The 13,742-nt window shown below is 40.4% G+C and overlaps 1 protein-coding gene across 1 annotated transcript; it reads left to right on the forward strand.

The window, feature by feature from the left end:
- The first annotated feature begins 602 nt into the window (after positions 1–602).
- On the forward strand, positions 603–4,404 carry LOC145064586 (uncharacterized). The gene is made up of 4 exons (XM_079012008.1): positions 603–2,748; positions 2,899–2,999; positions 3,414–3,800; positions 4,372–4,404. The coding sequence occupies exons 1-4, from the start codon at positions 603–605 to the stop codon at positions 4,402–4,404; spliced, it is 2,667 nt and encodes an 888-aa protein (XP_078868134.1).
- Positions 4,405–13,742: the final 9,338 nt, after the last annotated feature.

A 13,742-nucleotide genomic window follows, 5' to 3' on the forward strand; every position in this document is an offset into this window, starting at 1 on the left:
AATTGAATTAGGGTTGCATGAAGACTAGGGCAACATTTTTAAGGCTTCATAAGTGCTAAAAACGTTACTATTTGCTTCATAAAGCCTCCTAGCCGTTTTTGACACTCTTTGGTGGATTAGGGTTACACTTTAATGCTTATGATGACTCCTTAATGCTTCTTATGGCTCCTTAATGAAGCATAGCCGTTTTTTTTCATTCACAAGTCTCATGGACGTTTTTTTTGTGTTCTTTCAAGAGTTACCTTAATTTCTATTTACTAGTTTTAATGAATAATTGGTTGGTTGGCTTGTAACCACCAAATTTGTAATAAAGGCTTCATATAAAGCCAAATTATGCATGGAAAAAGTAATAGACGAATTTTAATCAAAGAACCCTTTTGTCACTTTGAATTATTGTCATAGTTCACAAATTATCATCTTTTGGACGTGATCCTTGAGTTGATCGAATTCAAACTAATAGGTCTTAGTTTGTCTTCAGATTTACAAGCTATAGGTCTAGTTTGTTTATCAAATCTATCCTTTTATTGTTTTTGTCTCAAACACTATTCAATCTCAATACAAAACAGCCCATACACGTATCATAAGTGGTATCAGAGCGCATAATGGATTTTGATGATCCGGAGTTCCTACAAAATCTTCGTGAAGCATTAAGAAACATCCAAGAAGGTGGAAATCGAAGGCAACCCCGCCGTGGTGAACATAGGGTTGTGGAAGAATTCAAGGTGTCTGAATTGCCTGAATTTGTTGGTGGAACTGATCCTGAACGCTACTTGGAGTGGGAAAGGAAGATTGAAAGAATGTTTGAGTTCAAAGAAGTGGATGATGAAAAAAGCTGCAAGTATGCCATTCTCAAGCTAAGTGGTGGTGCTTCATTGTGGTTTGAAGGGCTTAAGGCCAAGAGAACCCGTGAAGGCAAAGAAAAAATTTGTTCTTGGCTTTCTCTAAAACGAAAGCTAAGAAAGAGATATGTTCCTTCTACTCATAGAATTGCCACTTACAAGAAGATTGCTGATTTGAGGCAAGGAAAAATGAGTGTTGGAGAATACATTGATGAATTTGAGAAGTTGACCTTGATGGGGGATATTGAAGAAATTGAAGAACAAAAAATGACTCGTTTTCTGAAAGGGTTGAACTACAACATTGCCAATGTTGTGGAGTTGTATCCTTATGCTGATTTTGGAACTCTTTGTGGTTTGTGTTTGAAGTTGGAGGGGCAGGCCAAAGCACGTTATGGTGGGAGTTCAAGTTCAAGTCTCGAAAGTCCCAAGTCAAAGTCGTGGTCCAAGCCCGAGTCTAGCAATAGACAAAATTCTGTTTCTACTCCTTCTGGTTCTAGTAGTGTTCCCGTTGCTCCTAAACTTACTAGTGGTACCAAAGAAACTAGTTTGGCGAAAATTAGATGTTTCAAGTGTCAAGGTTTTGGTCATTACCAAAATGCTTGTCCAAACAAAAGGGTGGTGACTTTAAGGGAGGCCATTGAATGTCGTGAAGAGTTGGAGGAAGAAGAGAGGTTGGCGGGTATTTTTTATGATACACAACAAGAAGAGGAAGAAGAGGAGGAGGTAGAGTATGAAGCACCGGTGTATGATACAGTTTTGGTTCTTAGAACCCTTAAAACTCAAGGGGTTCAAACCGTGGCTGATATGGATCAACGAGACCAATTGTTTCACACCAAATGTTTGGTTAGAGACAAGTGGTGTAGTTTGATTATTGATGGTGGAAGTTGTACTAATGTTGCTTCTAATGAAATGGTGATCAAATTGGGTTTGTCTACTACAAACCACCCAAAACCATATGTTCTTCATTGGTTGGATGATGGAAGCAAAATAAAGGTGACAAAACAGGTTAGAGTTGGTCTAACTATGGGGTCTTATGAAGATGAAGTGTTGTGTGATGTTATTCCTATGGATGCATGTCATATTTTGTTGGGGCGTCCTTGGCAATTTGATAGGGACGTGTTACATAGAGGGAGGAGCAATGAATATGAGTTGAAACACAATAATAAAAAAATTGTGTTAAAACCCATGTCCCCAACGGCCATAAGGTCCATGAATTCTAAACAAGTAAAAAAACCTAATCTTTCTATGTTTGCTAGTGAAAGGGAGGTGGAGCAAGTTCTTGACAAAGGTGATGTTATCTACATGCTTGTGGCCAAAGAGCATGCAAAGGTGGAGAAGATGGTGCATGGAGAAAACGCTATTGCTAATTTGCTTTTGGAGTTTCAAGATGTGTTTCCAAGCGAATTACCACCGGGTTTGCCTCCAATCCGTGGTATCGAACACCAAATTGACCTTATTCCGGGTGCTCCTTTGCCCAATAAAGCTGCCTATAGATGTAATCCGGAGGTGACAAAAGAGTTGCAAAAACAAATTGATGAACTCATGAAAATGGGTTATGTTCGTGAAAGCCTAAGTCCTTGTGCTGTTCCAGTTTTGTTGGTTCCAAAAAAAGATGGTTCTTGGAGGATGTGTGTTGATAGTAGGGCCGTTAATAACATCACCATAAAATACCGATTTCCTATTCCTAGAATTGATGATTTGTTGGACGAGTTGCATGGTTCTATTGTGTTCTCAAAAATTGATTTGAGAAGTGGTTACCATCAAATTCGTATGCGTGAAGGGGATGAATGGAAAACAGCCTTTAAAACTAAACATGGCTTGTATGAATGGACCGTGATGCCTTTCGGTCTAACTAATGCACCTAGCACTTTCATGCGACTAATGAATGAAGTGCTAAAATCTTTTTTGGGCAGGTTTGTGGTTGTGTACCTTGATGATATCTTGGTATATAGCAAGAGCTTGGAGGATCATTTGGTGCACTTAAAACAGGTTTTCGAGACGCTTAGAGCTCAAAAACTCTATGGGAAGCAAGAAAAATGTTCGTTTTTGGTGGAAGAAGTGGCATTTTTGGGTTTTGTGGTGTCAAGAAATGGCGTGTCCGTGGACCCATCCAAGACTGAAGCCATCAAGTCATGGCCTATTCCTACTAATATTTCTGAAGTTAGATCATTTCATGGTCTTGCTTCTTTCTATAGAAGATTTGTTCGTGATTTTAGCACCATTGCAAGTCCCATAACAGGTTGTTTGAAGAAAGGAGTCTTTGCATGGGGAGAAGAAGCTCAAAAGGCATTTGAGAAACTCAAGGCATTGTTGTGTGATGCTCCTATTTTGGCTCTTCCTGATTTTTCTCAACCATTTGAAGTGGAGTGTGATGCAAGTGGAGTTGGTATTGGGGCTGTTTTGATCCAATCCAAACGTCCTATTGCTTATTTTTCTGAAAAGTTGGGTGGTGCTCGTTTGAATTATTGCACTTATGATAAGGAGTTTTATGCTATTGTCCGTGCTTTAGATCATTGGAGTCATTATTTGCGTGCAAATCATTTTATTTTGCATTCTGATCATGAATCCTTAAAGTACATCAATGGGCAACAAAAGTTGAGCACAAGACATGCAAAGTGGGTGGAGTTCTTGCAATCCTTTCATTTCTCATGCAAATACAATGATGGTAGAAGCAATGTGGTGGCTGATGCACTCTCGAGGCGTTACTCGTTGTTGGTGACTTTGGATGTTCGTTTCTTGGGATTTGAAACTCTAAAGGACCATTATCAATCTGATATGGACTTTGGAGATATGTTTTTGAAATGTGCAGGTGGTCCTAATGGTGAATTTGTGATTCAAGATGGCTTTCTATTCAAAGGCAATCGCCTTTGTGTCCCAAAACATGCAATACGGGAGTTGTTGATTCGTGAAGCTCATGGCGGTGGTTTGGCTGGTCATTTTGGCATTACCAAAACTTTGCAGGTGCTTAAAGAACATTTCTTTTGGCCGAAGATGTTGGGGGATGTAACCAACATAGTGGGCAAGTGTGTTACATGTCATATGGCAAAAACAACTTTCAAGCATGGTGTTTACACTCCTTTGCCGGTTCCTATTCGTCCTTGGGAAGATGTGTCCATGGATTTCATTATGGCTTTGCCTAGAACTCAAAGGGGGAAGGATTCCATTATGGTGGTGGTGGATAGGTTTTCAAAAATGGCTCACTTTGTGCCATGTCATAAAACAAATGATGCATCTAACGTGGCTGATTTGTACTTTAAAGAGGTGGTTCGTTTGCATGGTATTCCTAAAACAATTGTTTCTGATAGGGATTCCAAGTTTCTAAGTTACTTTTGGAACACTTTGTGGAGGAAAGTCGGTACTAAGTTACTTTTTAGTACATCCCATCATCCACAAACGGATGGGCAAACGGAGGTGACTAATAGAACTTTGGGTGCTTTGTTGAGAGGGTTGGTTAGCAAAACTCAAAAAGATTGGGACATCAAACTTGCACATGCTGAATTTGCCTATAATCGTTCTCCTACTTATGCTACAGGTCACTCTCCTTTTGAGGTGGTGTATGGTGTGAATCCTTACATGCCTTTGGATTTGATTCCATTGCCAAAGGATGAATTGGTTCACAAGGATGCTAATGACAAGTTGAAGGCTATGATGAAACTACACCAACAAGTTCGTGAGAAGATTGAAGCCGTGAATGAGTTGTACAAACAGAAGTCCAACAAGCATAGGAAACCACGTGTCTTTCAAGATGGTGACTTGGTGTGGGTGTATATGAGGAAAGAACGTTTTCCTAACAAAAGGAAAAACAAGTTGATGCCAAGAGCTGAAGGTCCTTACAGAGTGGTGTCACGTGTCAATGATAATGCTTATAAGGTAGATTTGGGAGGAGACCATGGAGTGCATGCTACCTTTAATGTGGGAGATCTTTCACCTTATCTTGATGATGATGGACTTGATGAATTGAGGTCAATTCCTTTCAAAGGGGGAGGGGATGATCCATGCATGGATCATGAAAGCCCAAAATGTGATGGATTAGTGATTACTAGTGGGCTAGAAGGTGGTTTGGGCTCAATGGTTGGGTTGTGCATGGTAACCCACAAATTGAATTAGGGTTGCATGAAGACTAGGGCAACATTTTTAAGGCTTCATAAGTGCTAAAAACGTTACTATTTGCTTCATAAAGCCTCCTAGCCGTTTTTGACACTCTTTGGTGGATTAGGGTTACACTTTAATGCTTATGATGACTCCTTAATGCTTCTTATGGCTCCTTAATGAAGCATAGCCGTTTTTTTTCATTCACAAGTCTCATGGACGTTTTTTTTGTGTTCTTTCAAGAGTTACCTTAATTTCTATTTACTAGTTTTAATGAATAATTGGTTGGTTGGCTTGTAACCACCAAATTTGTAATAAAGGCTTCATATAAAGCCAAATTATGCATGGAAAAAGTAATAGACGAATTTTAATCAAAGAACCCTTTTGTCACTTTGAATTATTGTCATAGTTCACAAATTATCATCTTTTGGACGTGATCCTTGAGTTGATCGAATTCAAACTAATAGGTCTTAGTTTGTCTTCAGATTTACAAGCTATAGGTCTAGTTTGTTTATCAAATCTATCCTTTTATTGTTTTTGTCTCAAACACTATTCAATCTCAATACAAAACAGCCCATACACGTATCACTGACACTTCAATCCAATCCACTCACCACATGTGATTTCATACCCCTTTAACTTACCTTTGAAGTACTTTTAAATGTTTTAAATGCTTTAATGGGGGGGGGGGTAGAAGTTGAATACTTATAGTTATTACATCAATCATATGTGATTAATAACTATAAAAACAATGATTTTCTTACTGTTCAAACTGTTTATCAAACTGTTCTACTTCAAACTACTTTAAAAACTCTTTTACTTATCAAATGCTTTTACTTAAACTTTGTTACACTTATTATAAATTGCATGCCCGTATATGTATAGTTATATAAGCAATGTTTAAAAGGCTTAGGAAGGCCTTCCGCCCTATTCCCTTTTCGCGCTTGAGATGTGGTCTGGTGGGATATCGGGTAGTCGTCCGAAGGTCATTTCAATATTAATTATATATCATGTGTACATATACAGACATAAAAGTGCTTCCATATTCATGCATACTAGTTACATCTTTAGTAAGCTACCATCGGGGTAGCACATGATCCTACTTATACTATTGCTAGATCAATGAGTCAGTTCATTTATGAGTCAGTATTTATTACTATGAGAACATATACATTACATTTCTATGAGAACATATGCAACTATACTAGAAGAAGAACATATACAACTATACTAGAGGAAGAACATATACAACTATACTAGAAGAAGAACATAGAAAACTATAGTAGATGAAGAACATATACAACTATACTAGAGAGAGAACATATACAAAAATACTAGAACAAGTAACAATACATTACATATACATGAATACATTGACAAAATTGTGATCCACTATATCAGAGCATGCCTTAAATGTCATGACCCGAGTTGTAGCCAGAGTCTCTTGGAGGGAGAGCATGAGTTTGCGTATAGATCTATACTGGATTGACTATCCTACACCTTGCTGCTAGCTACAGCCAGACCTGCAGGTCTGTGGGTGCCAAACGTCATACCTTTTTACGACCTACATTTGTCGTTGTTACCTAGTCGATAGTATGGTACAATTAATCACATGATACCTTAATATAAATCCGATTTAAGGTAGTTAGTACAGCAGTAGTTCCTATAATACAACACTACAGTACTACAATAATTTACCCTTTACATACATTTAGTGATCATTTCACTTAAACATTAATGTCCAAACTATATTTTGTTAATGATAGTTACACTTGGGAAAATTACACACTTTTACGATAAACGAACATACAAAACAGTTACGCCTTGGTAGAAGGCTACTTTTATTAGAAAATATAGGTTTTTCTGAGAGATTCAAACTTTTACAAACACGTACAAACATTCACATACTTTTATCACCAATGTTTACAAACTCATGCTTAAAGCTACGTTCAAACGTTTTGATACAAACACTGACACTAAAATACTTATGAACTCACCAACTTAATGCTGATAAACTCTTTCAAAATAACTTGTATTCTCAGGTCATCAGTAAACAGGTACCGAGGCCAGCTTTTGAGAAGATGGAGCACATCAAAGACTCATCTTATTATTTTGATTTACTTTTGGTGTCTATAACTGTATGGAACACACTTGTATTAAAATTATATATTTAATGCAATAGATGATGTTGTTTGCTTATTTACTGTTATACTATGTTGTGATACTTTACATGACGTCCTCCGCCCCAGAACGTTTCCGCCGTTCTTGGTTTTGGGGTGTGACAGATTGGTATTAGAGCATTGTTTATAGTGAATTGAGTATATCAACCCATAAAAGATATACTAAATATAAACCCATTTGGGATTAAAACACTCTGACCAAGAGTCTATACTTTAAATATTAAAATATTTAATTAAGTATACTGCATTCATACTAAAATCAGTGTCACAATGACAAGAACAAAAGTATTACGATTGTTAAATATCACAAGCGAGCTCGGGAATGTATGGTCAGTCCTGGGAATGGCATAGCCTGATTAACTATGCTGGTCTGAGGAGTGATTAGCATATGCCCTAGAATGGTTGTGATATGTTAACAAGTCTAAAAACTTACCAACAATACCACAAGAAGATCAGTAGAACCTAAACTCAAAATACTATAGGGGTATTTTGTGCTACTACAAGCTACTTATATACTATATTCTTATACCTCTCTTCTCGCGTAGATCTAAATGGCTGGATTCCATCATGGTGACTCGTACTTCCCAAATGAAGGCAATGCTGGGTGGATCGAAGAAGAGCCCGAAGATGACCATCCAATCCCTTTGGATGATCACCTCGCAGAAGGCTTTTCTGATGGATCTGACTCTGAGCCTGAAGTCAACAACCTACCGCCAGTAGGTCAAGCCCCAAACAACAACACTCGACCAGATTTCCCAGGTCCCACTCCCTTGTGGGCAACCAACTTGAATCGCTGGAGTGACGAACAGGGTTAACGCTTACCTTACTTTGGGGAACGAAGCTTTTACAAAGTCAGCGAAGGTGGCTCTGCGGATCGAGCTCTGCCCGTTATTATCCTCAGAATAGCTCGTAATGTTAAGCAAGGTCGAGCAGCCATCGACCGGGTCATGGAGATTGATGCCAACTCTGGTGTCAACACAGTCCGCATCCACCGTCTTGAAGAAGAAATGGAACGGAACAGGAGAACCAATGAAACCCTGCAGCAACAACTGGCTGCCTCATGAGCCGAATTCATAGAACTTCAAGTTCGTCAAAGGGATCATGAACGACACCTTCAAGAGGTGGTTCGTCAAGTGGCAGACCTCAGGGTTCGCCCAAGGAATTCCCATCGCCGTTAGAAGATGTCTAGTACATCTTTGTCTTTTGGTTAAGGAATAGCCTTTAGTATCTGTGCTCTAAGTAGCACTTGTCTGTAAAATATTCCTAACTTTCAGTAGTCTAACTAGGAATCTAAGAACTGTTAAACTTTTCCGTATGGTATGATGTAAGACCTACTGTTAGGTCGATTTTCCCTGAACTTATTGCATCAGTAATACCAGTATTATTGACAACTACCTAATTTATGGAAAAATCTATACACTTGTGTTTTCCTACTATTCTTCTATGTTGTGATCTCAAAACACTCATTCAACTGTTGGGCTATGGTTAGTTAGTCCATGTGTCACTCTCACTTGACTTACAATTGATTCTTACCATTGTGTTTATCTTTATGAACTTATAGCTGAAAGATGCCTCCTCGCAAATCTCCCAGGAATAACCCTGCACCTCCACCACCTCCTCCTCCTCCGGTCATCGATAATGCAACCCTGAATGTTGTCGTGGCTGCAACAGTGGCAACTGCCATGGCTCAGTATCACTCTACTGATGCCAGCAGAGGTGGAAACCCTGTTGACTCAATTCCTGTTGAAATCCTTGTGCGCTCGAGAAAGTGCTCCTACAAGGATTTCACCAACTACAAGCCGAAGTCCTTCCATGGAACCGGCGGAGTCATTTCCCTCTGGCAATGGTTCAAGAAGACTGAAACAGTCTTCGAAATTTGTTCGTGCCCTGCTGCGAGCAAAGTCAAATATGCCGCATGCACCTTTGAAGGAAAAGCCCTGACGTGGTGGAACGACCACGTTAAAGCGCTAACTCTTATAGTGGCGAATGACATGGGTTGGGAAACCATGAAGGACCTCATGATAGAGGAATACTGCCCGAGGGGCGAAATCCAGAAATTAGAGCAGGAGCTGTGGAGCCTAACCATGAAGGGCTCCGACGTAGTCTCATATACCACCAGGTTCAGCGAACTGGTGGCCCTCTGCCCCAATATGGTTCCCACTGAAGGGAAAAAGATCGAGAGGTACATATGGGGGCTAGTGTCTCCGTATCAAGGGAATGTCCTATCATCAAACCCTGCTACCTTCGATAGTGCCAAGCGATTGGCACAGCGAATCATTGACCATGGACTTAAAACCCCTGCAACAGAAACAACCCTATCCATCTCAGAACCCTACAAACCCGCTGACACTAAGCGGAAGTTCTGGGAGGAGAAGAAGAAGAAACAGCGAGCTGCCAAAAAGCATCAAATCATGGTAGTACATGCTGCAATAACCCCTGCTGCTACTACTGCTCCGGTGGGACAGTATGTTGGAAGTTTGCCTAAGTGCAACAAATGCAATTACCACCACAACGGCCCCTGTCGTGAAATGCAGTGCTCTAACTGCAACAGGAAAGGACACACAGTCTGTTTCTGTAAATCTCCGACGAGGCCGATCACCCAAGTCCCCGGCTCTAGCGTGAGCCAAACCTGCTATGGATGTGGCGAAACGGGCCACTATAAGAGGGACTGCCCCAAAGCAAAGAATGCTGGCGGAGTAGGGAGGGTACTAGCAATAGGCCATGGGGAAGCAGTTGCTGACCCGGCGGTGGTGAATGGTACGTTCCTCCTTGATAACTCCTATGCATGCATTCTGTTCGATAGTGGAGCGGAGCGAAGCTTCGTGAACCATAAATATGTTCGCATGCTTAAACAACAACCACACGCACTTAAAGAACAATTCACAGTAGTAATGGCTAATGGAAAAACTGAAAGCACGAATAGCATATACTTAGGTTGTACCCTAACTCTAGATAACCATTCATTTCCAATCGACCTTATGCCAGTCTCGATTAAAAGCTTTGACGTTATCATCGGCATGGATTGGTTAAGTCTTCATCGCGCCGACATCATGTGCTACGAGAAAGCAGTCCGTCTAAACCTCCCGTCTAACGAAACTCTTATCGTCTACGGCGACAAACCCGGTGCGAGTCTTTGTATTATATCAAGTATTCAAGCACAAAAGTATCTACGTAAAGAATACCATGCATTCCTTGCTCACGTCGTCGATACGAGCCTCAAAACGAAAGAGATAAAGAACATCCGATTAGTGAGCGACTTTCCCGACATCTTTCCAGAAGAGCTACCAGGATTACCTCCGCAATGACAGGTCGAGTTCAGAATCGACCTAGTCCCAGGAGCTACCCCAGTAGCCAAGTCGCCCTACCGATTAGCACCAGCAGAGATGCAGGAACTATCCGGTCAACTTAACGAACTGCTCAGCAAGGGCTTTATAAGACCAAGTTTCTCACCTTGGGGAGCACCAGTCTTGTTCGTTAAGAAGAAAGATGGATCATTCCGTATGTGCATCGACTATAGAGAACTCAACAAAGTGACGGTCAAGAATCGTTACCCTCTGCCTCACATAGACGATCTATTTGACCAACTGCAAGGGGCGAACTACTTTTCCAAAATTGATCTAAGATCCGGATATCACCAGTTACGAGTGCTAGAGGAGGATGTTCCGAAGACAGCCTTCCGAACTCGTTACAGACACTACGAGTTCGTGGTGATGCCATTCAGATTGACCAATGCGCCCACATTTTTCATGGATCTGATGAATAGAGTATGCCGACCTTACTTGGATCAGTTCGTCATTGTCTTCATTGATGACATCCTGATCTACTCCCGAAGTAAGGAAGAGCATGGCGATCACCTGCGACAAGTTCTAGGAACTTTACGAACGGAGAAGCTCTATGCGAAGTTCTCTAAGTATGAATTTTGGATCCGAAGAGTCGAATTCTTAGGACACGTGGTAAACGAAGAGGGAATCCACGTGGACCCATCCAAAATTAAGGCCATTGAGAACTGGTCAGCACCGAAGACGCCTACAGAAATTCGTCAATTTCTAGGTCTCGCTGGCTACTACCGTAGGTTCATACAGAACTTCTCCCAATTGCGAAACCTCTTACAACACTGACCTAGAAAGGCGTGGCCTTTGACTGGGAAGAAAAACAGGAGAGAGCGTTCCAAACGCTCAAGCGAGCTTTGTGCACCGCACCAATACTATCCCTCCCCGAAGGGATAGAAGACTTCGTAGTCTATTGTGATGCATCGAATCAAGGGCTCGGGTGTGTTCTGATGCAGCGAGGTGAGGTCATTGCCTACGCCTTGAGACAGCTGAAGACACACGAAGTTAACTACACGACCCACGATATTGAGCTAGGAGCAGTTGTGTTTGCTTTGAAGATTTGGACACATTACTTGTATGAAACGAAAAGCACTATCTTTACCGACCACAAGAGTTTACAACACAAATTAGATTAGAAGGAGCTCAACATGAGACAACGACGGTGGGTCGAGCTACTCAGTGACTACGAATGCGAAATTCGTTATCATCTGGGTAAAGCCAATGTAGTAGCAGACGCCCTAAGTCGGAAGGAATATTCTAGTCAAAGAGTCAAGTCGTTGACAATGACTATCCATTCACACTTGTCTAAGCAAATTCAGGCGGCCCAGCTTGAAGCCATGAAACCTAAAAACATGACTAGTGAATCCCTTAGAGTAATGGATAAAAATTTAGAATCCAAGGGTGGCGGAGCCGTATATTTCATGAACCGGATCTGGACACCGAAGCACGGTGGTTTCCGAGACTTGGTTAGGACCAAGGTGCACAACATTTGGTATTCCATACACCCAGGTTCAGATAAGATGTATCTGGATCTTAAAAAGTTATACTGGTGGCCTAATATGAAAGCAGAGATTGTTACTGTAACAACCCGAAGTTGTCCATCACCGAAACCCGTTCCGCCCGTAAAATCGTCTTTAGCGATTCATTCCGTTTTTGTTTTTGGGATAAGTTATTTAAACTTATATGATTATTATAATCTCATGAGTGTTCAAACCCCTTAGAAACTCATGTAAATGGCCCAAAATAATTAAATTGAAAATTTCTAAATTCAATCCCGCCGGATTACGATAACTTAATCGGGTGTGACCAAAAGCCCCGTTTAATGTCGGTATCGGGTAGAATTCCACCATGTCCAAATCATAGAACCTATTTAAAGAGAATCAAGCTTCCATTTGAAGCTTTTGCTCTCTCTCTACTCTCTCTCTAACCTCTCTCCTCAAATCAAGTGTAAGGGTCCAAAATCATCAAATTAAGGCTTCTAATCATCAAGGTATCTTCCCTAACTCCATGTATATCATCCTTAGCATTCAAATTCTAGTTTAAATCATGATTTAGGACCTTGTTCATGTGTTTACGGCCCTGGAGCATGCTTGGGCCGTAAACACATATAAAGGGGGTATTTATGCCTTTAAACCCTTCCAAAACACCATTGAGGCTTAGATATGGCTTGTAGAATTATGGAACTAGACTTGGAACACCTTGAACATCAATTTAGAGGAGTAAACATGAGTTTATTGCCGAAGAACATGCTTGGGCCGTAAACTCATCTCAATGGGGAGTAAACTCCTTCTAAGGTGTTAAATTGCCACTTACACACCTCCTAAGCCTTGAACAAAAATCTAGAAGCAACCACAAACAACTTAGAAGCCTAAAACATAAGGAAATCAACCCCCAAAGGATTTCATGGCCATAAGAGGGAGTCTTGGGCCTTAAACTCCTAAAACCATGTCAAATGATGCCCAAATTTCACCCCTAGACTTGTAAAATAGCTTGGAATCACATGTGATTAATTAAGGACCCAAAACATCAAGGATTTAGTGTGAGGGGAGTTTACGGCCGTAAAATCCATGTTTACTGCCATAAACTCCAATAAATGGTCCATTTGTGAGTAAAATTCATTCCAATGCCCTAGATGTAATCCTATCTAATTTATCCAAGTGATATAAAGCCATTTAGCAACCAAAAGCACCCCACCATGAGTTTACGACCATAAACTCATGGGGAATATGTCATTAGGGCCGAAAACACTCCTAAGATTTTACTCTTGAAGAGTAATAAACTCCATATCCAAGCCTTATGAGTCCTAAAATGCCACCCGGGTCCTTCCAAACACTTGTAATGAAGTGTTTTCGCATCTAGAAGCATATGTCCTCATCTAATAAATTATTCAAGTCCTAATTAGATACAAATGTGTATCTTTTCATCATACATAGGAATCTTGTGCGTTCGCAAACCCAGAACTGACGTTTAGGATCCAAACCGAAGCATTCCTCAACCGGTGAGTTCATACCCCTACCCTTTTTCCGTGTCTTTCAAATGTTTTCTGGGGGGAATACAAGCAAAAGTACAAGGGAAATCTTGTACTTAAACTTATTTTCAACTCAAATATTTCATTTTATGTATGCTTCTAATATCGAAAATCGTGTTAACTAATGGTTCGAATTGTAGGGTAAACTGTTAGACTAAATGCAGATTTCTTTAAAAAGTGTTATAAATTATATTACATTTTGCAAAAGAAATCATACTAATCATGAACTAATACGAATACGAATACGAATACGAATATAACTAATAGGATAGTACGA

This window comes from Lactuca serriola, chromosome 1, assembly GCF_051521515.1.
Source record: "Lactuca serriola cultivar US96UC23 chromosome 1, Lser_US96UC23_V15, whole genome shotgun sequence".
NCBI lineage: Eukaryota > Viridiplantae > Streptophyta > Magnoliopsida > Asterales > Asteraceae > Lactuca > Lactuca serriola.